This window comes from Microtus pennsylvanicus, chromosome 1 (assembly GCF_037038515.1).
Source record: "Microtus pennsylvanicus isolate mMicPen1 chromosome 1, mMicPen1.hap1, whole genome shotgun sequence".
Lineage (NCBI taxonomy): Eukaryota > Metazoa > Chordata > Mammalia > Rodentia > Cricetidae > Microtus > Microtus pennsylvanicus.
This window is the reverse complement of record NC_134579.1, coordinates 34,508,189-34,534,607: the sequence shown is the minus strand read 5'-3', so window position 1 is coordinate 34,534,607 and position 26,419 is coordinate 34,508,189. Positions and strand designations below refer to the sequence as shown.

General features: G+C 45.1%; 1 protein-coding gene across 1 annotated transcript; it reads left to right on the top strand.

The window, feature by feature from the left end:
- The first annotated feature begins 11,333 nt into the window (after positions 1-11,333).
- On the top strand, positions 11,334-26,271 carry Lca5l (lebercilin LCA5 like). Its single transcript, XM_075961117.1, has 7 exons — positions 11,334-11,655; positions 14,877-15,391; positions 16,751-16,888; positions 20,800-20,884; positions 21,845-21,948; positions 22,440-22,557; positions 24,787-26,271. The coding sequence occupies exons 1-7, from the start codon at positions 11,334-11,336 to the stop codon at positions 25,452-25,454; spliced, it is 1,950 nt and encodes a 649-aa protein (XP_075817232.1). The 3' UTR covers positions 25,455-26,271.
- The last annotated feature ends 148 nt before the right edge of the window (positions 26,272-26,419 follow it).

Here is a 26,419-nt window from a genome sequence, read left to right as displayed (position 1 = left end):
CTGCATGTCAGTCAGCTTTGCACACATAGGAGTTTCCCCCAAAGCATCCTCATTTCGTGACACAGCACATGGTTCCCCGCACGTGACATGTGGGAAAAGTGCCTGGAATGAGTGTCTGCTGCGTACAGGATTGATGTCACTGCTAGGTGCTCTAGGACAAGTTCACTGACATAGAATAAAAATTATAGTAAAATATAAACACTGGGGACAAGTAAAGTTAGGGGAGTTAGAAATAGACATTTCTCTGATGACCATACCAGCTTCCTCTGCGCAGAGCAGTTCACTAGTACCACCACTTGGTGGAAGCAGAGAGGCTGGGCTTCCAGCCCTGAAGGCAAGACTGCTGTGTCCATGAATTCAAAACTAGGTAAACGCTTGCAGTTGGTAAATGTTCAAAACCCACATGTTCCAAAGGCTCTGGAACTTGACACTTCTCATGTTGCAACTCTTTTTTTTTTTTTTTTTTTTGGTTTTTCGAGACAGGGTTTCTCTGTGGTTTTGGAGCCTGTCCTGGAACCAGGATGGTCTCGAACTCACAGAGATCCGCCTGCCTCTGCCTCCCAAGTGCTGGGATTAAAGGCATGCGCCACCACCGCCCGGCTTCATGTTGCAACTCTTTTTAAAAAAAAAGATTTATTTATTTTGTATACAGTGTTCTGCCTGCATCCAGAAGAGGGCACCAGATTTCATTATAGATGGTTATGCACCACCATGTGGTTGCTGGGAATTGAACTTAGGACCTCTGGAAGAGCAGACAGTGCTCTTAACTTCTGAGACATCTCTCCAGCCCTCAACTCTTGAAGAGGGGTGTGAGGGGGAGGGAGGGAGGGAGGGAGGGAGGAAGGGAGGGAGGGAGGGAGGGAGGGAGGGAGGGAGGGAGGGAGAAATGTGTGTTTCACTGATGGAATTCTTTTTGAGATAGGATCTCAGTATGTAATTCTGACTGGCCTGAAGCTCATTATGTAGACTAGGCTGGCCTCAAACCCACAGATCCCCTGCCCAACTCCGTTTGCAAAATGCTGGGTTAAAGGTGTGATCCACTATGCCTGGTTCGCTTGTAGATTTAGAGCTGGGCCTTAGAAGTCATTGAGAAATCAGCTAATTTCCTGCCTTAGCAGATAAAGCTAAACAGCTACTTGTATTGGCAAAGCTGGAGTATAACCCCAGATATCTTGCCGAGTTTCTTTCTCTCTCTTTTTTCTGTCTCTTGGTGTTAATTCTTAATTTCCGTTTGTCAGTGTTTAGAGTCCTAAAATATCAAAAATGAGATACAGTATTAGAAGATACTGTGTTTGGAACAGCTTTCTTTAAAATCCTCAGATCCTGGCCCTCCACTCCTGTACAGTGCCGTGTGTGTAAGCTCAGGGAAGAGCCTTTCCGGCCATTCTCCTGCTGTTCCAGAACATGCTCTGTCCTCTGCCTCATTTACTAAAGGGTTGCTTTACGAGTTCTTTATAAATTAAGGAAACTAGCAGCTTGTCATGCATATTGGAACTAACCTCCTGTTTGTAGTACGCCACTTACATTTTGTTTGCTGTTGCTTCCATTTCAGCCTGGGCTTTATGCCAAATCTTATGGGGGTTTTTTTGTTGTTTGTTTGTTCATTTTTTTTATTTTGTTTTGTTTGTTTGTTTTTTGTTTTTTGTTTGTTTGGTTTTTTGGGTGTTTTTTTTTTTTTTTTTTTTTTTTTTTTTGCTTTTTGAGACAGGGTTTCTCTGTGTAACAGCCATGGCTGTCCTGGAGCTCACTCTGTAAACAAGGCTGGCCTCAAACTCACAGAGATCCACCCGCCTCTGCCTCCCAAGTGCTGGGATTAAAGGCATGCACCACCCCGGCTCAGCCAAAATGTTGTGTTTTCATTTAAGATATTTTTCTTAACGCATAGCTCTCAAATTCATCTAACAGTTACTTAGGTTAGGAATGCAGCAAGAGTTCACCTTGGGTTTGCAGACGGCAGCTAGCCCACGCTGGTCTGGTCACTCTGCCCACGCTCACTCGCCCTGGGTTTCCTGTGGCTAATGCTCCTCCCTCCTATCATGTGGTACAGCTAGCTGCACAGGCACTATACCCATGGCAGCTTCACTTCTTCCTGTCTGGGGGGTACAGCTCTTGTCACCATTCCTGTTCAGAGTCTCTATGTTCCCCCACACTTATTATAGGTGATTTGGTGTCATTTTGTCCAATTTCAAGCCTTGATGTTTTATTGGGAATGGTTTGGTTATATTAATTACATTAGGGACAATCACATCTTTAGAATCTTTGTCATTATGGTGTAAGAACAAAGTATTTCTCTTTTTATAAATCTTTTAGTTATTTAAAGGTTCTCTTCATAGCAAATAGATATATTATCTATCTTCTAGGTCCTCTTATCCATTTCACAGCCTATACTTTTATTTAATAATTTTGGGGTATGTGTCATGTATGTGCAGGTACATGCAGGTGTGCATCTGTGTGGAGGTGTCTTTCCCACTAGATCACCACCTTATTATTTTCAGAGAATTTTAAAGAGTTTTGAAGTGTGAGTGTTGGTATGTGCATATGAGTACAGATACCCACAGCCACCAGAAGAGGGCATCAGATCCCCTTGAGCTGGAGTATGCACAGTTCTGAGCCTCATGGTGCTGACACTTGAACTTCTGTCCTCTTCAAGAGCAACAACTGCTCTTAACCACGGAGCCATCTCTCCAGCCCCATCTCCACCTTCATTTTAAGAAGGACCTTCCACTGAACCTGGAGCTCATCAATCAACTAGACTGTCTGGCCAGCAAGCCCCAGGGATCCTTCTGCCTCTGCTTCCCCAGTGCTAGCATTGCAGACAAGTTTTATCAGAAGTAATGAACATGCATACAGAAGTCATGCCCAGAGCTGTGTCATCTAAGTGGCTCTAGATCCTGACAAGATGACGATCAAGAATGATTGTGATTGGAGACTGGGAACATGGTAAAGAGCACTGGCTGCTCTAGAAAAGGAGCACTCATATGGTGGCTCACAACCATCTGAGACTCCAGTTCCAGGGGATCCGATGCCCTCTTCTCTCCTCCAGGGACACCAGGATGATGTCCTATGATGCAGGCAGAACACCCATACACAATAGATTTTTAAAGAAGAGTAACTACAACTGCCAATAGTTGATTTCTCTTTGGAAGAAAAAGAAGGCCTCAGTGTATGATATACACAGTAATCTATACTGCAGTTGAACATAGTATCTCAGTTACTTTTCTGTTGGTATGAGGAAGCACCATGACCAAAGCAACTTAAAAAGACAGCATTTAATGTGGGGGCTTACAGTTCCAGAGGATTAGAAGGTAAGGAGCATGTCAGCCAACAGACAGGTGTGGTACTGACACAGTAGCTGAGATCTTAGATCTGATCCAGAAGCATGAGGCAGAGAAAGCTAATCTGAAAGCCTACCCCCAGGGACACCTCCTCCAGTAAGGCTACACCTCCCAATCCTTCCCAAACAGTTCCACCATCTAGAGACCACACATTTGAATACAAGCATTCTCGCTCAAACTACCACAGAGAAGTGATACATAGATGATAGATAGATTGATAGATAGATAGATAGATAGATAGATAGATAGATAGATAGATAGATAGATAGATAATGATAGATGTGGTTCTTACACAAATGTGACTGTGAGGTTAACACTTTTCTTCTGTAATATTTTAGGGTTTTTTGAAATATAGCCTTTATTTTAAAAAGAGACTAGAACATGTCAAAAAGTCCTACTTGGAAACTTCATGAGTCCTGCGGTGAAAAGTGCTCTGCGTGAGGCGTACAGTTCATCTCCAGACACCTTAGGGAATGAGTTTGGAAAAGAGCAACAGGTACGCAGTAACTCCTTAATAATTCAGTATGTGCTTTTTTAGCTGCCTTATTGCAAAACCAGGATTGAAAAGCAGAGTGTAGAACCATGATAATTCATGTGTACACCTAGATCTAGAAGTTCCTTAGTCTCCCTTTATAATATGCAGATATAATTGCAAAGGTGTGCTGCTGATAAGGATATTCTTATGTCTCCCTCAATAGTAAAGACACAGTGCATAGGTTTGCTGCAGCTAGGAGCAGCCATCCCTTCGTTGTGTGCAATCCGTGGGCAGACACCATTCAGGTCTGCATGGGCCCACACATGCATTATGCATTCACACAATAATAGTAAATGTTTTTTCAATGTTAAGCCAGGAATAGTAGCACAGACAGAAGCAAGTGGATCTCATAGAGTTCAAAGGCAGCCTGGTCTATTCACACATGATCTGAACAGCCAGAGCTACATAGAGAGACCCTGTCTCAGAGATCCACCTGCTTCTGTCTCCAGTACCAGGATTAAAGCACATTTCACTATGCCTGGCTGCAATCCCCTTCTTATCCTGGAGACACTGCTCCCTACTTCAAGGAAGGAATATGATAATTTGTCAAAGAAATCACTTGTCTCTTTCTCCAAATCGGTGGGTGTCAGATTCCAGTGATCCTCAGCAGCCAGTAGTGGACAGTAAGGGTGTTGCCTCTGTGTCCTGTTAAAACAGTTAACAAGTGGCCACAATCCAAAACTAGTCAAGTCTAAGTCAAAAGCGTTGGCTCTAAGTGACTAGCACAGAAGGAAAGGAACTGATTTAGTCAGGTTTCTTGTACTGTTTGTATTGAGCTGTATATTTTCTCCACTCCTCTCCCTTTCTCTCCCCTCCCCTTCTACCCTCTCCCATAGTTCCCATGCTTCCAATTTACTCAGGAGATCTTGTCATTTTTCTGCTTTCCATGTAGATTAGATCCATGTATGTCTCCCTTAGGGTCCTCATTGTCTAGGTTTTCTGGGATTGTGAATTGTAGGCTAGTTTTTCTTTGCTTTATGTCTAAAAGTCTATTATGAGTGAGTGCATATTATATTTGCTTTTCTGTGTCTAAGTTACCTCACTCAATATGATATTTTCTAGACTCATCCATTTGCCCTCAAATTTCAAGCTGTCATTTTTTTCTGCTGTGTAGTACTCCATTGTGTAAATGTGCCACATTTTCCTTATCCATTCTTCAGTCAAGGGGCATTGAGATTGTTTCCAGGTTCTGGCTATGACAAAGAGAGCTCCTATGAACATAGTTGAGCACATGTCCTTGTGGCACGATTGAGCATTCTTTGGGTATATACACAAAAGTGGTATTGATGGGTCCTGAGAAAGGTTGTTTCCTAATTTTCTGACATCCAAAGGGATTGACCCAGCTTGTATTCCCACCAGCAATGGAGAAGTGTTCCCTTTTCCCCACAACCTCTCCAGCATAAGTTGTCATCAGTGTTCTGATCTTGGGCATCCTCACAGGTGTAGATGGAATCTCAGAGTCGTCTTGATTTGCATTTGGATTTAGCCAGCTTTAAAATGCCAAGTTAACCTCAGGTTACATAAGCAGGAACTTTCTGTCAAGTGAGACAGTTTCTCTTTACTCAGTTTCCTCACTCACCTAGTAAAAGTCTGTAAGCCCTTCCCACAGCCTGGAAATGCAAACAACAGCTGGCTGCTAGCAGCTCAGTTCATGAATGGATGTTTAGTTAAAATTCATAACATTCAAGCCAGCACACACCTTTAATCCCAGCACTCAGGAGGCAGAGGCAGATGTATCTCTGTGGGTTCCAGGCCAGCCTGGTCTACAGAGCTAGTTCTGTAACAATGAAGGGCCAGGCCTGCTTGTTGTTGGGGTTTCTGTCCTGCCCGGTACCCCCAGCTGTTTAGCCCCAAGGAAAATCACACAGAGATCTCTGTAAATTATAAGCTGATTGGCCCATTAGCTCTAGCCTCTCACTGGCTAACTCTCACATCTTGATTAACCCATTTTTCTGATCTATGTTAGCCATGTGGCTCAGTACCTTTTTCTGTGAGGCAGATCACATCCTGCTGCTTTGGTGATCTGGGCAGGAGTGGGAGGAATCAGCTTCCTCCTTCCCAGAATTCTCCTGTTCTCATTACATCATTTCTACTTCCTGTCTGGTTTACCCGCCTAAATTTCCTACCTGGCCAATCCTCATTTATTTATAACACGATTGACAGAATACAGACAATTCTCCCACACCAAAGTTCCAGGACAGTCAGTGCAATTACACAAAGAAACCTTGTCTCAAAAAAGAAAAAGCAAAACAAACAGACCAAAAAAAAAAAAAAAAACAGAAAAAAGAAAAAGGAAAAACCCCTCATCACATTGTTAGCATGCTTTGGGTTGACTTGGAACACTCCTGGTCTCCTAGGCAGTAAATACCTCATCCCCTTGTCCTACTCAGACCAGCTCGGGCTGAGCTCAGGGAGCCGCAGAGCTGAGTGCAGGAAAGAGAAGCAGTGCTGCTTTCCCCGTAGCATCCAGTGGGATGCCCACTGCCACGATCCAGTGGATAGTTTCTGGGCCTTCCGCAGGCCCCCACCAGGTAAGTGCTGGACCACTCACTCGGCTGTGCTGGCTGCTCACTCCCTCCCCACTGTCATTTCTCCTTTCCACTAGCACTCCCTTAGTTCATTAAGCAAACAGTGACTAGGAGGGAACACTCACCCTTGGATAAAGGACATCTGTTTTTAAATAGCTGATATAATATCTAATGTGAGAGATTGGATGTTTTCCTCCTAAAACCCAAAACAAGACAAGACATCCAGTCTCGCCATCCTCAGAGGTTCTGTCTAGTGCAACCAAGCAAGAAAAAGAAATAATTATCCATACAGTGAAAGAAGTCAACTTTCTTTATGCACAGGCTACATAGTCACCCATGGAGAAGGAGAAAGTACGAGAGGCTGGGAGCTGGAGACACAGCTCAGTGTTGAAACAGGGTGCTCTCCCAGCACCCACATGTCGGCTCAAAACCATGTATAGCGCCAGCTCTGTGAGAGTCGGTACCCTGTGCTGACCTGTGCAGGCACCGTACTCAGGTGACATGCATACATATGTGCAGGCAAAATACCTATACACATAAATAAATTCAGGTTTTTTTAAGTATGGGAAGATCTACAAAATAGAAGAACGAGTGAGCAGGCCAAACAAGGTTGTGTGAGACAAGATCAATATTGGAGCTCAGTGGCAGTCTGTACACCGACAGGGAACATGGTCAGTCGGTGCAACCATGCTAGCTCCTATAAAGTGTATGAAACTGTGAATGGACCTGTCAAAATTCATGACTTTCAGACTGCAACCTGTAGGACAGTGCCAAAGAAACCCAAGACAACCTAAGAAGATGTACAGTGTGCTGGATTGGATTATCATGGTGGAAGGTTCCCGAATGTATTTACAGATTATACACAATCTCTGTTTTATTAGACCATTTTCTAGGCATTGACAAACCAATTTAGAAATTCATATGGAGATTCAGAGGACAAAATCAGCAGAATAACCTTGAAGATGAAGATAGGGTTGGAGGATTAACGCGCTTTACTTCAAGATAAAGCTGCAGCTTACACTGTGACTATGTGCTGGTCAGCGGGAAAGGGACGGCCACAAACATCTACATGTGAATAGCTGAGTTTTAAAAAAAGTGAAAATTCTGTGAGAAATCGATTTTCAAAGCATGGTACCAGGCATGGCAGCACACACCTTCAATTCCAGCACTCAAGAGGCAGAGGCAAGCAGATCATTGTAAGTTCAAGGCCAGCCTGGTCTACACATCAAGTCCCAGAACCTTGTCTCAAGGGAGAAGAAGGGGGAGCGGTGCTGAAACAACTGGCTATGCATTTATGAAGAGTGAGTGTTTTCTCAATACAGCAGCGCCTAAAACACCCTTGTCCTCCAAGCTTTTTGGAAGGCTGGAAGGGCTTGCTGGCCACCGGCCTACCCCAGGTTCAGTGAGAGACTCTGTCTCTAAGGAAGAAGGCAGTGAATGACAGAACAAGCCACCCCATGTGGCTTTAACACGTGTGCACTGGCATTCCTCACATATGCATACATCCCAAACACACCACATGTGCATACATTACACATACATACTACACCCACCAAACACTGCACACAGCACATGCAGGCACCACACACACTACATTCACAAATATTTGAGATAAAAGTCTCATTATATAGCCTTGACTGGCCAGGAATTGGCCATGCAAACCAGGCTGGCCTCAATTCAGAGATCTGCCTCTGAAGTATTAAGGTTAAAGGTCTGTGCCACCACACCAGCCCCAAAAACGTACAATTTTTAATTGCATCCAAACATGTGGAAAAGTCTTTTAGTGTGTGTGTGTGTGTGTGTGTGTGTGTGTGTGTGTGTATAGCTTTATTAAGCAAAAAAAGTTGACCTATTGATTGTATATATTAAAGATTATGTGTGTTTTGGGTCAGTGTTAAAGAGAACTCTAAAGGAACAGACCTGGGTTCAAAACTCAGTTGTCCCCTTTACAAACTGACTTTGGACAAGTTATTTATCCTTTCTGAGCCCCCACTTCATCTATAGAGTGGATAACAGCCATCTCACAGGACCACAGGCCCTCAGCTCTGCTTGGCACAGGGCGGGTGAGCAGGGACAGCAGCACCATTCAAGCTGTAAAGTGCTGGCTTTGGCAGCAGAGCGCTAGGCCTGAAGTTACACAGGGATGAGACGGGGCTCCTATCTTCAAGACTTTTCAGTGAAGTGAGGATTTTCCAGCAGTGTCTCCTGATAGAACAGATGCAGGGGAAGGGGCACCTTTTACTTGACGTACCAGCAGTGCCCTTGACTGCCCTTGTTTGTCCCAGAATCCCTCTTCCATGGATGAGAGCTTGTAGCATGAGTAATAAAAACCCAGAGAGAGATTTTGGGGTTCAAAGTGAAGTTCATAAAAGCAAAGCAGCCAACGATAGAGAGTTCTTACCTCTACCAAGGCTCAGACAAATAAAGGGATGATCCATGTACACACAAGTGTCTTCTCACCTTCATACCTGTACTCACATGTGAGCACACACACACACACACACACAAATGCTTGACTTTAAAAGGACAGGGCCAGCAAGAGGGATGGCTCAGTGGGCAAAGCACTTGCTGTGCGAGCCTGAACTTGATTCCCATCCTCCACCATGGAAGGACAGAACTGAGTCCTACATGTTGTCTTCTGAGCTCCCTGGAAAGAACGCTTTGTGCTGCCATTATGTAAAGTTCTATTCGCCGTCCACATTGTGAAGCCAGAGAAGGACCCAGGCCTGAACTGCACAGCTTGGATGGTCACCTCCCCTTTGACCTTCTATGCAGTGAGGATTGTTGATGTATACATGGTCTGTGCATCATAAAAACAACAGTTAAACAAAATGCTGGTATTACTAGTCAGGTCATATGGCTAAGATAATTTGTGGGAAAATATAAATCACATAGTATGCTCCATCAACCAAGGAGAAGGTTTAATGCATTAAGCATATGCAACAAACGGCAGAAACCAACTCAGGGAATACAAAGCTCCCAGTAGAGAATGTTGTATTCCTGTTGCAAAGGATCATACACAAGTTAATGATATCTCTTTTGCTTTCTTGATAAAACAGAATTGAGAACTGAATGAAAAAGACATGCTTTTAAAGACGCCTGCGATGGATTGGTTTGTTTCATTCTACTGATGAGGTAGGCTACTATGCAAGAGCTTCCAGTAGCCTGATTCTTCTTAGTACAGAGCCTCATAAAGAAGTGTTGAGCCTCTGTGTTCCAGCTCAAGTTGTTTTGAATGTATCTGTTGGGGACTCTTCTTGTGTGTGACTCCCTATTCTGTCCATAGCTCACACCAGAAGAGTCCTAAGTTTCTTCCTTGGATGACATTGAGTCCACCTCTTAGGCCACTCAGCAGCCACTTAACAAACCACTTAGGCCTAACTGATCATGAGAGGATGCCTATAATCCTAGTGCTGGGGAAGCTGAGGCAGGAGGATTGGAGTTTGAGGCCAGCTTGGTCAGAGATAGCTGTCTCAATAGATAAAGAAGCTTGCCACCAAGCCTGACATTAAGATGCCCAGATGAACTAGTTCTGGTATGTTGTCCTCTGACCACCACATATGCGCACCTTTAAAAGGGGCAATGGCTCAACAGCTAAGAGCATCTGCTGTTCTTGCAGAAGGCCTGGATTATGTTGGCAGAGGTTTCTTTCCCACCAGGTCCTACAGCCATTCAGCCCCAAAGAAACACACAGAGGCTTACATTAATTATAAACTGGTTGGCCTAATAGCTCAGGCTTCCTTATTATCTAATGCTTACATCTTAAATTAGCCCATAATTCTTGTCTGTGCTGGACACATGGCTTGGTACCTTTTATCAGTGAGTCATTCTCATCTTGCTTCCTCTTTGTCTGGGTGACAACTGCACACTGACCTTTCCTCTTCCCAGAATTCTCCTATTCTGGTTGTCCCACCTATAATTCCTGCCTGGCTATTGGCCAACCAGCATTTTATTAAACAAGTACAAGAGACAAATCTTCACAGGATACAGGACCATTGTCCCACAGCAGGGCCAGGTTCCCAGCACCCCTCTGCTGGCCTCCACAGTACTGCATACCTGTGGTGCTCAGATACATACAGACAAACATTCATATACATAAAAATAAATAAATCAAAAAAGTTGCCAGTGTTGTTATCAGATATATTATATTGCCTGTGAATATTATCAAAGTTTGACTCCAAGGTCCTATTTTCTTTTTGTTGTTGTTGTTGCTGTTTTGTTTGGTTTGGTTTGGTTTTTGTTTTGTTTTGTTTTTCGGGACAGGGTTTCTCTGTGTAGCTTTGGTGCCTGTCCTGGAACTAGCTCTTATAGACCAGACTGGCCTCAAACTCACAGAGATCTGCCTGCCTCTGCCACCCAAGTACTGGGGTTAAAGGCAGGTGCCACCACCTCCCAGCCCAATGTCCTATATTTCATATAGGAAATAATTTAAAACCATAATTGAGACTGTTCCAGAAAATGCATTTTAATAATGTATTGTTCTGACCTGATGATGGCACAGCCTTTAATTCTAGCACTTGGGAGGCAGAGAAAGGCAGACCTCTATGATTTTGATGCCGAACCTGTTCTACATAACAAACTCCAGGCCAGCCAAGAGTGCATTAATGAAATCTCGTCTCAAAAAACAGTACTGTTGGGCTGGAGAGATAGCTGAGAGGTTAAGAGCATTGCCTGCTCTTTCAAAGGTCCTGAGTTCAATTCCCAGCAACCACATGGTGGCTCACAACCATCTGTAATGGGATCTGGTGCCCTCTTCTGGCCTTCAGGCATACACACAGAATATTGTATACATAATAAATAAATATTTAAAAAAAAAAACAGTACTGTTTCACATTCTTCCTCAATGTAGTAAAGAAAATACACTAAAGCATGGGCCCATTTTAATGCAGGTATCCATAAACTGAAGCATCCTTTTTTCCTACTAGGTTGTGGACTATGTCTTTGGCTGATACAACAAAAGCACACACAAATGAGCATTTCCCCAGCCTGGCACTAGGAAGCAACAGGAAGTCTGCAGAAGGCAAGAGTAGCCCAGGCGCTGGCGACCTGTCACGGAACAGCGGGGCTTCCAATGGGAGCGTGGATTACAGCAGATCTCAGTGCTCCTACAGAAGCCTGACCTCCCACTATGACTATTCAGAAGACTTTCTTTCTGAGTGCTCTGAAGCAGCCACCAACAGACACGAGTTAGAGCAGCCTCTGGGGAAAGAAAAGGAGAAAAGAAAGCATAGCCCTTCTAAAATCCCCCAGCCTAAAGGTAAAACGTCAGGCATCCCTGCCAGGCTGCAGCCCTGGTCACGGTAACATTTTTGTTTAATGCTAGTGTCTTGTAGTGGCCCACAATCAGTTACAGGTGTATGTTCCTAAATATTCCATATATAGCTGTCAAAACATTCTCCACATCTCCAGTTCCTTTCAGCTTTGTTGACAGCAACACACTTCTCTCTCTTGGGCTGGTTCCACTCCCTGTTAGCAGCTCTCCTCAGCAGGGATCCCACAGCTCTGCATCTCCAACATCTTGGGGTCTCCAAGGCAACCCAGGCTTCAGCTTCACAGTTTCAGGCAATGGCTCTCTAGGCCCCTAATTCAGAGATGCCCCAGACACATGCCTGACCTCAGCAGCTTTCCTTAGTCATGGAGACAAATTCCATAGCCCCTTTCTTCTGTCCTTAACTCCAGAACCACGTGGCCAGAGCTGCCACGTTTTGCTGCTTGCTGGGGCTGGAACATGGCTCCCTCATTCAATTCCATCTTCACCAGTTTTCTGTCCTTCATTGCCTAAGTTTGGCTTTTCTGGAATTTTCTCTGTAGGCCAGACTGTCCACAAACTCAGAATTCTGCCAGCCTCTACCTTTCCGGTGCTGGAATTAAAGATGTGAACACCACACCCAGATCTGAACTTTTCTTTAATTGCTTTCCACAAATTGGAAAGTCAGTTGGGTGGGATCTTGACTTGAGGTCACCACTCCCTTTATCCCATTTCTTAATCTGTTTATCTCCTTGAACAAAGAATTTAGCTTCATTCCACATTCTGTTCTGGTGCTCTTTTTCTTCTCAAAATTTACTTCTTATAATTCACCCTATTCAGCTTGCTCCTTTTCATTGTGAATCTTTACTAGAGTTAACACTAATATAATACATAGGACAGAGTCTATACTAAGTTGTTTTGAGATTTCTTCTGCCAATGGAATTCATCCAAAACTCTTCACTTTAGCCTCAGGCAGACTCTTTGGACAAGGGCAAAAAGCAGCCACAGTTTTCACCAAAATATCTCTAGACAACATACTAAATTCTTCTCCTCTGAACCCACTTGAGTAAGTCCCCAGCAGTTCAGATAACCTTTAGCACCTCTGTCTTCCATGCTCCCACTATGTGGCCCATTAACCAGTGCTTAAAGCATCCATTGCTTTCCTAACCTGAAGTATCAAAGTCCAAATTCCTAAAAGCAAACACAAGGTCAGGTCTACCACAGCAATACCCCAGTCCCTGGTACCAACCTCTGTATTAGTTAGGGTTTCTATTGCTGTGAAAAGACACCATAACCATGACAACTCTTATAAGGAAAACATTTAATTGAGGTGACTTGCTTACAGTTTCAGAGGTTCCATTCCTTATCATTATGACAGGGAGCTAGGTAGTGTGCAGGCAGACATGGTGCTGGAGCTGAGAGTACTACATCTTGGCCTGCAGGCAACAGGAAGTCAGCTGACACTGATTATCACACTGAAGGAAGATTGAGCAAAAGAGACGTTAAAGCCCACCCCCACAGTGACACACTTCCTCTAACAAGGCCACACCTCCTAATAGTGCCACTCCCTTTGGGACCATTTTATTTCAAACCACCACAATGGGTGAACTTTTATAGAAAGAATTGGGAAATAGATAAATTATGGATAATTATACAACAACAAGAAGCTGTAGCCTTGTCCCCAGTAGAGCTGACCCTCCCAGCCTGCTCGTAAGGAGGGTTTTGACTTTAGTTAACAGGCAGCCTCAGCATGGATACTCGGTGCTAGCTTTTAGCCTTTGGTCTTAGCTAAAGGATCAAAGTCTGAACTGCCAATGAAATGCCAGTGTCTTGTCCTGACACCCAAGAAGACAGTGTCTCAAGTCTGGTGAGGATGTTGACAGTCTTTAAAACCAACATCACCCAAAGGGTTTTAGTGATGTCTTTTCCTTGTGGCCTTTTGTTTTGTTTTTAGAGACAGTATCTTATTGTTAGCCCTAGCTGTCCTGGAACTCACTTCGTAGCCCAGGCTGGCCTCGAACTCACAGAGACCTGCCTGCCTCTGCCTTCTGAATGCTGGGGTTAAAGGTGTGCACCACCACTGCCCAGCAAAGTAGAGTTTCTTGTCTGCTGATGTAACTCCTTTAACAGAAAGAGGGGCAGGCTTTCTCTCACATGGCAGTTGGAGATCAGATGCTGCAGGTTCCATTCACTCCCCATGGCAGAATGGAAGACCTTCTGTACCCTGTGAGTGTTTTCCTAATAAACTCCTGACATGTTGAAATAAGAGCAGCAGGCTGCTTCCCGCCACCCAAAATAATTACACAGAAACTGTATTCTTTTAAACACTGCTTGGCCCATTAGCTCTAGCCCTTACTGGCTATTCTGATACCCCGATCAACCCATCTCTAATAAACTGTGTAGCACTGGTCTTACTGGGAAAGATTCAGCATGTCTGACCTGGCGGCTTGCTTCATGGCGTCTGGCTCTGAGAGGAGCTGCATGATTTCTGAGCTCACTTCCTCTTCCTCCCAGCATTCTGTCTGTTTACTCCTCCCACCTATGTTTTAACCTATGAGGACCCAGCAGTTTCTTTATTATAATAACCAATGACCTTCCTCCATCACTGACATCCATTTGAATGGGTCCTGTGGATTTGCCTTTATATAGTCTACAGGCTGGGCCCTCACCACCAATCACTAACTAAAAAAATGCCCTCCAGGCTTGCCTGATCTCAATTTTCCTAATTGAGGTTCCCTCCTCTCAAAAAAAAAAAAAACACTTTAGTTTGTGCCGTTGACAAAAATCTATCTAGCACAATGGTTTTGAATAAAATTTGTGTTCTGTTTGAAATGAGATCTCATTCAGTGCAGGCTGTCCTTGAACTCCTGATCCTTCTGCCTCTTCTTCCTCAGAGCTGGATACAAGAATGTGTCTCCACACCTGGCAGGATTTTTTAATAACTTTTATAGCAGATATTTAAACAAGGTGTGGTTTTTCAGTCCATTCTCTGTCACTTCATGGCTATATAACCTTGGATGACTTAAACCTCCAGATACAAAATAGATGCAACTGGACTGAGCAGTTGTCAGTGAGACACATGTGTGCAAAGTGCCTAGCCAGCAGCAGGCAGATTGGGTGAGCTTCCTTTGGCTACCTAGGTCCACGGCGTTTATGTGTGCTGGGGGGTGCCCACACTTGTGTGACCTCGGGGTTCTTGTGCTAACCATCCGCATTGTCTGCGCACACAGGCCAGAAGGACCTCCCAACAGAGAAAAGGCACACCTGGAATGCTTCATTTCTCAATTTTCAAATTCAAACAGTTACCAAAAGAAGAGACGCCATGACACACCGCATCCTGTCAGCCCGACTTCATAAGATTAAAGAGCTAAAGAATGAGCTAGCCGACACACGCCGGAACCTGGAAGCCACTGCCACAGAGAACCAAATCCTGAAGCAGCTTCAGCTCAGGCATGCAAAAGCCATAGGGAGATACGTGAGCTCACAAGACAGCCTGCCGCAGGTCACAGTTAGACACCAGAATGAGGTGAGGAGCCTGCGGCAGCTCCTTCGGAAATCCCAGGAGAAGGAGCGAGCAGTAGCGAGGAAGCTCCGAGAGACTGACAGTGAGCTGCTGAGGACCAGAGATGCCTTGCAGGCCCTACAGAAACTTTCAGAAGACAAGAGCCTTGCGGAAAGAGAAGAACTGACTCACAGGTTGACTGGTCTGACAGCCAAAATGGAGGCAAATGACAAAAAAATACAGGTTTGTATCTCAGGAGGTCCGGTATTGATAGAGAGGATGCACGTAATTCAATCCAAGGGCTGTGAGCCAGCTCACCCGGAAGTGATTGTGTTTAGTGTCGAGTGGGGGAGGGAGGCAGAGCTGGAAGGAGGAGCACCGGTCTCAGAGCTGGGCATCGGCTCTCTCTAGCCAGGCTGTGTCTGGAAACAACTGGTCTGACAGCCACACTCGGTACCAGTGTGAAGCAGAGGCCTTCTGTGTGCTGTGGGAGTCAGCTCCTGCTGAAAGGCTGCCCCCCTTGCAGAGCAGTCTGTCTGTCTGTCTGTCTAGCTCCCTTTGCTTTTTGTCTCTCCTCAGTCTGACAGATTATAGACTTGTTTCCACATAAACAGTTTTAGTTATTTCAAAATCATGTTTCTCAGGGAAGAAGGAAGGAAACGGCAGAGAGGGTAACAGAGAGGAGGGGAAGGGAAGAGGGGAGAGGAGAAAGTGAAGGAGGGATGGAGAGAGGGAGGGGAGAAGGGAAGGAATGGAATTAAAATAACTGGAGAGATGGATGGATAGCCCGGGGATGTCACCGAAAGGGACACTAATCACACAGAGTCCTGCCTGTTTACATGACCTTTGTGGACATAAATACAGATGGAGTTGACATACTGTTAATTCTTCGATACTTGATGGTGACAAACACTTTCTTTGATGACAATTAGGTTGTTTCAACTGACATTTTCTGAACAGACAGAATAATATTATTCTGCTGGAAAAGTTCTCTACTTTCAGAGAAAATTGTCTTCCGTGGAATGGGTGTTGACACCAACAGCACTGAGTAGCCCATCTCTGCTCCACCTGGGTCAGCATCTGGGGTGCTAGTGTAGGAGGGGGATCCACGCCTAGCAGGTTTCTGTTTTATCAGTTATAGTCCAGCACTGTAGAGAGTGGCATGAAACCCATTACAACCTCCATGTCTGTTCTCTAGGGATCTCTGTCCATCATGGTCTGCACTGAGGCTGGACCCTCTAGGGAGAGGGGCCATGGGTCACCATCTGCAAAGACAGCAGAACAGCGCATATGGGCCCCATATTAAGACTCTGATTGTACTTACTGGTTCTTCAGGATGTGTTTGAATATTTTTTATCAGTATCCATGGTTTGTAAAGAACACTGGGTATTGGGCTAGAAAGGTATATTTATTCTCTAGACCTGAGATCTGGGACTTGCTGGCCGATGTTTCATTTTGTTTTGTTCTAATGTTTGTCCACTGAGTCAGTGACTAAAGTCATGTTGAAATTTGCACCTGTCATAAATGTAGCTCGTTTCATTGCAGTCAAGTTTCATGACGCCACGCTGGCTACAGAGTAGTTGAAATATATACTGTTTTCAGAACTTGGAAAAACAGCTGAGGCTGAACAATCGATCCTTTGGTCGGCAGTTGGCCAAAGAAAACCGGAAGACATTAACAGCCCAAACAGCAACAAAGACTCTGCAGGGAGAAGTGCGGCAGCTGCAGCAGAAACTTAAGGTATTTCTTCCAACACAGTGTGTCCGTCTGTCCAAACACCATTGCAGTGCGTCTGTCCAAACACCATCGCAATGTGTCTATCCAAACACCATAGTACCTACACCTATGTAGATGTCTTCAAGTTGTTTCTTCAGACGATAGTGAACAGATGGAGGAGAGAGAGTGGGCAGCCAAACCGCTGTGCACTGTGGTTAGAAAAACTCACCCTCTCTTCACAAGACTGTCTTCCCTGCTCCTCCGCAACAGCAAACAACAGTGCATCTGATAACATTCTAATGTTTTTAACTTAGAAATCAAATCACAGTAATGTTCAGAGTAAGTCTAATGGCCCTCAGGTTTATTTAAGGTCCTACTTGAGATATAGCGCACTGGTGATGCATTACAAGGTGTGCATGAGCTCGCAGTTTCCAACTTCACAGATGCAAAGCCAGTAGTTTCACTTGCAGTGCCAGATGTGGTGGAGACAGGAATGAGTAGCTGAAAGTCAGCCTGGGCTATGTGAGACTCTGTCTCAAAAAATAGGACTGGCATGGTAAAGGGGCTTGCTGCTTAGCTTAGCCTTACAACCTGAGTTAGAACCCTGAGACCCAGGTGGTCAGGAAGAAAACCGAGTCTCCCAAGTTGTCCTCTGACCTCAACATATACACAGTGGCATGCATGTGCATATACATATATACATACATACACACACATACATACATACACATAAATACAAACACAAACAATAAATAAAATGTAAAAAAAATTAAGAATGTGAGTCTTTTAAAACTTTTTTTTAGATTTAGTTTGCTTTTAAATTATGTGTTTATGGCTAGAAACCAAATATGAGTGAGTACATCCCATATTCCTCTTTTTGGGTCTGGCTTACCTCACTCAGGATAGTGTTTTCTATTTCCATCCATTTGCATGCAAAATTCAAGAAGTCCTTGTTTTTTACTGTTGAGTAGTACTCTAATATGTATATATTCCATACTTTCTTCATCCATTCTTCCATTGAAGGGCATCTAGGTTGTTTCCAGGTTCTGGCTATCACAAACAATGCTGCTATGAACATAGTTGAGCATATACTTTTGTTGTATGATAAGGCCTCTCTTGGGTATATTCCCAAGAGTGGTATTGCTGGGTCCAGGGGTAAGTTGATCCCGAATTTCCTGAGAAACACACACATTCACACATACCAAAAAGAGATAACAGTGTGCAGAAGAAAGAGCACAAGGGCTGGCCACAGAACCCACACTCAGGGCACAGAACTATTGTTTGTGATTTTAAACCATCATTTTTGAAAAAGCCACTGTTTTTACCTTTCCTGTGTGAACTCCTAGTAACCCAACGGTGTGAAGGGCCATTCCTCCTTATAAATCATTCCAGTTGGCAAAAAGTTCACAGTGAATTAATCGTTCTAATCAATGGCTAGTGATTGCCACTCAGTTAACAAAAGAGAATCCATAAAGCATGCCCTCCCTGGTGTAAAGCTCATGCCAAAGAACCACCCTGATCCAGGCCACACACAGCGCTGAGGAGTAAGTAAAGGGCTCCACAGAGAAGCTGTTAGCAGCCCCCCCCTCTCCCCTGCCTGTGTCTACCACACACAAGCAGTAAGCATACAACAAGCTGCAGGTGCTGCCCTCAGCTAGAGAACACGAGGTGATTCCGCACAGGACTGGGCACCTCGGCTGGATAATTTCAAACTAACTCTGAAAACACTGAAAGACAACGGCAAAAATGTGAGAATAGATCTGATGATGGCGCTGAGGTCTGATGGTGGCGCTGAGGTCTGATGATGGCGCTGAGGTCTGATGACGGCGCTGAGGTCTGATGGTGGCGCTGAGGTCTGATGGTGGCGCTGAGGTCTGATGGTGGCGCTGAGGTCTGATGATGACGCTGAGGTCTGATGGTGGCGCTGAGGTCTGATGATGACGCTGAGGTCTGATGGTGGCGCTGAGGTCTGATGGTGGCTGAGGTCTGATGGTGGCGCTGAGGTCTGATGGTGGCGCTGAGGTCTGATGACAGCGCTGAGGTCTGATGGTGGCGCTGAGGTCTGATGGTGGCGCTGAGGTCTGATGGTGGCGCTGAGGTCTGATGGTGGCGCTGAGGTCTGATGGTGGCGCTGAGGTCTGATGGTGGCGCTGAGGTCTGATGGTGGCGCTGAGGTCTGATGGTGGCGCTGAGGTCTGATGACGGCGCTGAGGTCTGATGATGGCGCTGAGGTCTGATGGTGGCGCTGAGGTCTGATGATGGTGCTGAGATAGTATTATTCCCACAAATAAATTAGGAGCACATGGGTAACTGGGTATAATAAAAACACATCATAGAAACCATGCCTGAGAACTTCAAACACAAAAGACCAATGAAGGAAGCAACCCTCTCAATGGATGTCAGCCTTCCACAGCTCCTAAGGGAGATGTTATGACCTGGGCGTGCAGGCAAGCCCCAGGGAGCACCTAGCAAGATGCTGCTGCCTCCTCTCACCCTGAGTTGGTTTTATTTCCTAGGAGCACAGGGGTCATATTCACTGTGGATATCCCACAGCATGAGTGACATGTGCTGTCATTTGTGGTCCATCTTTCTTTTTCTGTTGACCAATCACACAAGTACCCTGGGTTGTGTTCCAAACCTGCTGCCTTGGGGTGGCCCAGCTCCATCATACAGACCCTGAACCTGTCTTCTAAGCCCGAAGGACTGTCCCTTATGTTGCTTCCTTCTGACTGCACTCAACCCTGAATCCTCTCTGCCAAACTATGTTAATATCAAACAAAAAGACAGGATGAGCATTCCAGAAAACAACATGTTTGTTCCCATAAACACCAAATCTTCACCTAAAGCGGTGTGAGTGAGATCACGTGTTAGTTCCCGTAGATACCAAATCTTCACCTAACGCCATGTGGGTGAAATCACTCTAGGGCTGGGAGGTGGCTCTTCAGTTATGAGCATTGCTGTTTTTGCACAGGACTTGGGTTTGGCTCCTAGCACCCACATAGTGGCTTACAACCATGTTCACTTAACTAGGTCCAGGAGATCCAGCACTGCCTCCTGGCCTCCATGGGCATAACTGTTGGCGTTTCTGATTTCTGAACTAAAAGTTAAAATATAAGAAAGCAGAAAGGAGGAAGTGGACCATAATACATTGTTTCTGAAAACATACATTTTAGAAAAGATATTATTTCTTTTGCATGTATGTACATATCAAAATAAAATTTTATGATTAAATAGAGCAAAAAATAAAGGACTGGAGCAGCACCTGAGTGGTTAGGAGCATTGGCTGCTCTTGCAGAGGACCCAGGTTCAGTCCAGCACCCACATGGCAGCTCATACCATCTACAACTCCAGGTCCACAGAGTCTAATCCCCTCTTGTTGCTTCCGCAGGTACCAGGCTCACACACGGTGCTCATATATGCATGCAGGCAAAACACTCATAAAGATAATTTCTTAAAAACTCTTAAGAGTATAAAGCCTATGCTCTACAACTCAGACATACGGAGGTCTGTAATGTTTCCTTCACTGACATGGGGAATGGTGATGGCCTGGGAGACAGCAGGCTTGTCTCAATATAGAATTCAAGAGGTACATTTAAGGTCTTAGTTCCTTTCTTACCCTCCAACAAGTTAAGACTTAGAAAGCTTTTGTTTTGCCATTATTCAAAAACATTAATTTTGGGGTTTAGAGCTAAGCAGTGGCCTTCCTGTTACCGGCCTTACCTACCCCACTGTGTGCGCAGCCCCGACAGTAGGTGGGATGAGAGCTTCATCTCCGCTATCCCATACTGTGGTCACTAGGTGTGGGTAGATTTTGATTTTACTTCACTTTTAAATTACAGCATGTACCAGTGCTGCTATAGCCACAGTGCTTTTCTCTTTTAAGTCAAGGTTATAAATCAGGTGTTTATGGAGACTGACACTGTGGCTCTTCTTAGGAGAAGGATCGCGAGCTGGAAATTAAAAACATCTACACTAATCGAATACTTAAAAACTTACATGAAAAGGAAGATTACCCAAAAGGTAGGTTTCAGTTTCTTTTGCTCAAAAAGTATTTTTAAGTATCCGCGTATAGTTTCCTAGTTTGCATAGAAAATCTTTAACAGCCGCTTGATTGGGTGCTGGAATGTTTTTGGTGATTGTAGAAAAACAGAGTTGTGATACTGTCCAAAGAACCAGAACGCTCTGTTCCCACAGGGCTCAGGAGCAAAAGGACTGCCAAACGCAGCCCTCTAAGGAGACGGGTAAGCCGGTGTGGAGCTTCTGAACACTTTATGACATGTTCCCGTGTAACCATCACTGGTCAGAATCACATGCAGGGCAAGGTCCCTGAGGCCGGAGCAGGCACTGGGTTCTCACTCTCGAACTCCATACACAGCTCTGTTCTGTGCCAGTTCCCTTTGTTCAGCATGGTTCTCCCGGCCGGTGCTCCAGCCCTGCAGTCTACTGTAACAAGACAAATGTGCTCATGGGCTCTGCTCCCCTCCCAGCCTCAGGCTCTGCGCAGAGAAGGCACCGTGGAACCCTCCCCTCTAGGGCACTAGAAGCAGCCAGGTTTGCTGTCTTGGCCTCCATTCACTCTGGACTGTAATCCTGAGTAATGCCTACCAGAAAAGACCGTGGTGTCTGCTGTCAACATGAACGTTTCAGTGTCCATGGCTCTTGTTCACCAGGCCTCAGGAGCTCTGACATGGTGTGGCAGTAGCTTGGCCTCTCACAACCACCAGAGAAACAAAACAGCAGTGCCGCCTCATCCCAGAGCCTACTGGCTTCCCCTTAACTCTGCGATGTGCAGAACCTGAAGCCTAGTATAAGACAAAGATGGGACAAGAGGCGAACCCTACGATGTGCTGCCCACTTAGACAGTGTCTCCTACAGTGTGTATCATGGTTCTATTGGACGCTTAAGGGCTACTTCATATTCTAAATCAGTGTAGCTTCTGAACATTAAATGTTTCTCACATATAATCTACCTGTTTTATAGTTTCTTCAACAAAATCAGTACAAGCAGACAGAAAAAGTTTGCCGTCTGTAAAAATGAGACACCAGGAAACCCAAAAGTCAGATGTGCCACTGTGGACAGCAAAGGTATGTGAGCTCCATAGTCTTGCATTGTTCTGAAAGTCTTAACAAGAATCCCAGCACTCGGGAGGCAAAGGCAGGCAGATCTCCGTGAGTTCAAGACCGGCCTGAGTTCCAGGATAGCCAGGATTGTTCCTCAAGAAACCCTGGTGGAGGGGAGTAGCTAAAATATACAAAAAAACACTGATATTTATTTAGAAAATTTAGATATTTATTATATAAAAATATAATTTAAGAGGCTGGAGAGATTGGAGAGATGGCTCAGAGGTTAAGGGCACTGGCTGTTCTTCCAGAGGTTCTGAGTTCAATTCCCAGCAACCACATGCCTCGCATGGTTCACAACCATCTATAATGAAATCTGGTGCCCTCTTCTGGCCTGCAGGCAAACATGCAGGAAGAACACTATACATAATAAATAAATCATTTTAAAATTTTTATTTAAAAAATGTAATTTAAAATTATAAACATGCACTTTTTACTGCTTTTCTAAATTATAGGGTAAAAAGACAACAGGAAACATTGGTCATAAAGAAAAATCAACTGAAATAAACCATGACATTTCTTGCTATATGTGTAAACTACCAAAACAAGAGGAGTCTAAGCGAAACTATGAAGGTAACTGAACAGCTTTAAAAAGTCTCCTGCCCACTGGGCACTACTGGCGCACACTTTAATCCCAGCACTCGGGAGACAGAAGCAGGAGGATCTCTGTGAGTTCGAGGGCAGCCTGGTCTACAGAGTGAGCTCCAGACTGGCTCCATAGCTACTAGGAAACCCTGTCTCAAAAAACCAAAAACAAAGTCTCCTGCCATGCATAATGGGCTTCACTACAAGTTCAGAGCCACCCAGTGGGCAAGGTCTTGAATTAGTCAGTAGTCCACAGCCTCTGCCAGGCTCCTGTGGGCAGATCCATGGCAGGAGAGGTCCAGACCTCAGATCACCAAGGTCAACGCAAGATGCCTCTGTGGGTGTGAGGAGCCTCAGCCAGCCAATTTCTTGAGTTCTTTGTATATTTTGGAGATCAGCCCTCTGTCAGATGTGGGGTTAATGAAGATCTTTTCCCATTCTGTTGGCTGTCATTTTGTCTTGTTGACTGTGTTCTTCGCTTTACAGAAGCGTTTCAGTTTCAGGAGGTCCCAGTTATTGTTTCTCTCAGTGTCTGTGCTGCTGGGGTTATATTTAGGAAGTGGCCTCTTGTGCCAATGCGTTCAAATATACTTCCCACTTTCTCTCCTATAAGGTTGGGTGTGGCTGGCTTTATGTTGAGGTCTTTGATCCATTTGGACTTGAGTTTTGTGCATGGTGATAGATGTGGGTCTATTTTCATTCTTCTACATATTGATATCCAGTTATGCCAGCACCAATTATTAACTATGCTTTCTTTTTTCCATTTGATATTTTTTGCTTCTTTATCGAAGATCAGGTGTTCAAAGATGTGTGGATTGATAGTTGGGTCTTCTACTCAGTTCCATTGGTCCTCCTGTCTGTTCTTATTCCAGTACCAGGCTGTTTTCAGTACTGTAGCTCTGTAGTAGAGTTTGAAGTCAGGAATTGTGATGCTTCCAGAAGTTTTTTTTTATTATTATTATACAGGATTGTTTTGGCTATCCTGGGATTTTTGCTTTTCCATATGAAGTTGAGTACCTTTTTTTTTTTGAAGAATTTTGCTGGGATTTTGATGGGCATTGCGTTGAATCTAGCTAGTTCTTACATTTTAAATAACCCATTTCTATTATTTTATATTTTACCATGAGGCTCATGGTTTACCAGTAAGGTTCTGGCAGCTACATGGCATCTCTCTGACTCCATCTTCTTTCTCCCAGCATTCAGTTTAGTTTTCCCACCTAGCTCTATTCTGCCCTGCCATAGGCCAAAGCAGCTTCTTTATAAACCAACAGTATAAACACATTCACAGCATCCAGGTAGATCCCACATCAGCAAACTTTTCCCTCATAATGTTGAAGACAGTGGTTTTGTATTTCATCACTGCTGACAGCTGAGCCAGGGGAACCTGTCAAGGCTAAGTGGGAGGTGAGCAAGCCCAGAGTCCACACATTTCCTCAGGCCTGAGGGCAGAGCTGGGGGAGGACCTGAAGGGCCATACTGATGTTTAGGTAACCACTTTGGCAGCTGCATTTCCCAGGCTCGGTAGTCACTGAAATGGTTCCTGTTTGATGAGTACCATCAAGAGAAGATTTTCTTAGTATTTGTGCATAAATATTTTTCTTCTTTCCCTAATTCCCATTTATTTAGAACAGTCTAGGAAAGCTTATTAACAATGACCCCCTCTGTGTGTTAGTGCCCTGTGTATATTCACCTCCTGTACCATTTCAGTGACATGTCTGAAGTCTTGGGAGGTGTGCTAACACGCCATCCCGAAATGGAAACCCACTGATCTCTCTCTCTATTCTCTCTCTCTCTCTCTCCCTCTCTCTCTCTCTCTCTCTCTCTCTCTCTCTCTCTCTCTCTCTCTCTCTCTTTCTCTCTCTCTCTCTGGTTTTATGGAGCTGGGGCATCAAACCTGGCAGGCACCTTAGGCATGCTAAGTAAGTGTTCTATTACCGAGTTACACTCTCAGCCCCAAATACATTGTTTGAGAACCGGGCAGGCCACCATGTCTTCTTCCTCCACTACTCTCGGCCTCATTGCTTCAAGGCCGGGCTCTGACTGAACGAAGTTAGCTATGCATTAGCCTAGACTGGCCCACCACCAAGGCTCAGGCCCGACTCTTGCCTCGGCCCCACAGGCAAGCTTGTTCCCTTAGCCACTGCACCATGGGGAGGGGGGTGCTTCTAAAATCTATTTCTTGTTTGACGTCACTTAATCTTAATCTTTCTAATTCAGATTTATCAAAGGAGGTTGAACACCCAAAACCACAAGCCTCTCTGGAAACTCTTAGGAAGCAAGAAGAGAAAAGGGAAGATCAAGAAAAGAAAGTCATCCCACCAGAAGTAGAGCCAATTGCAAGGGAAAGTGTGACCCCTGCAGACCCAGGGGGCGAGGTTCCAGCCAGGGAAGTGGCTGCGATGGCTGAGGTGGCCCAGGTGGGAGCGGCTGATGATGTGGAGCCTGGGCCAGCCCCGAACAAGATCCCTCGGCCAAGGAAGCACTACTCCTTCACCGAGGCCACTGAGAACCTGCACCACGGGCTGCCCACATCCTGTGGGCAGGCCTCGGGCAGCCCACGCTGCCGCCACAGCATGGGCAAGCACCGCAGCGACCAGGACTTGCGGCTGGAGCCTGCCAGCTACGAGCCCTCCTTCGGCAAGGCCACCAGGGTCAAAGCCAATAAGACAGCCTTCCGGGACAAGAAGAGCAGCCTCATGGAGGAGCTCTTCGGTGCAGGCTTCGCGGGCAGGAGTGGCCCCACCAATGGCGAGGTGACTGGCAAGGCCCAGCAGCTCGGACCCAGCCAGGCCTCTGCCAGCAATGCCTTCGGGGACTCCAGAGCCACCGTGGTGCGGTCCATCCAGGCCTCACCCGCCAAAGGAAACAGGAAAACAGTTATTTAAATGCAACAGAGGCCTAATACATTCTGGTTTATATACTAGTTACATGCCTTTAATCTTACTTACCATGTGAGGGTTTACATAGTATCTGTTTTAGTACTTGGGTGGACTGCGGGTAATTTATTGCTATCTAATAAAATAATCCACTATACCTTGATCAATGGTAACATTTTAGATACAAACTTACACCTTTACTATGAAGGCAAAAAATGTCCACTCTTCAGGCAGACCGGTTTATTACAGAGCTTGGAGATGTGGGACTCACAGCAACTCTTGGTCAGCCTAAGGCATACAAACTCTATCAGCAGGACTACTGTCAAAACGTCATGGAAGAGGCACTGGCCAGCAAGAGAGCCACCAGACTCAAGACAGTACAGAGATTCACGCTCTGCCTCACGGTCATTGCCGGTGGTCTCCTGCTCAGCGGAGCAGTCTGAGTGCCCTGCCTTTGTGAGCCAATCTGTGCCTGTATAGGAGGCTGTGTTTTTTGTTGTTGTTGAGATATATTACTCTTTTGTTACATAATGGTCTCTTCTCTTAACCTTGTCCTAAAACAACTGTATGCTCGAGCTAGCTGCTCAGGTCTAAGAGCTTTTGTTGGAGCTATAAAGGGTCTGGATTCCCAGCCTACACTGTGTAACTCGCCTTCATTTAGCTATAGGAGCAACAATTCCGTATCTGGAATTGGCCACACTGTCTCCAGATGTTTATACACTAGTGTATATTAGCACCAATGGCTCAGTGCCTGCTGAGGGGTGATGCTGCTGCCGCCTGTGGCTGCTCTCGCCCACATCTCAACACTCAGGAGGCAGAGGGTGTTCTGAGTCTGGGCCAGCCTGGTCTTCATGGTTCCAGGCCAGCCAGGGTTGCACAGAAAGACCCTGCCTCAAAAAAATTAAAATTAAAAAAAAATTAATTTTGGTTTTTCAGGTTTTTTCCTTTCATCGTTTTTTAAGTGCATACACAGC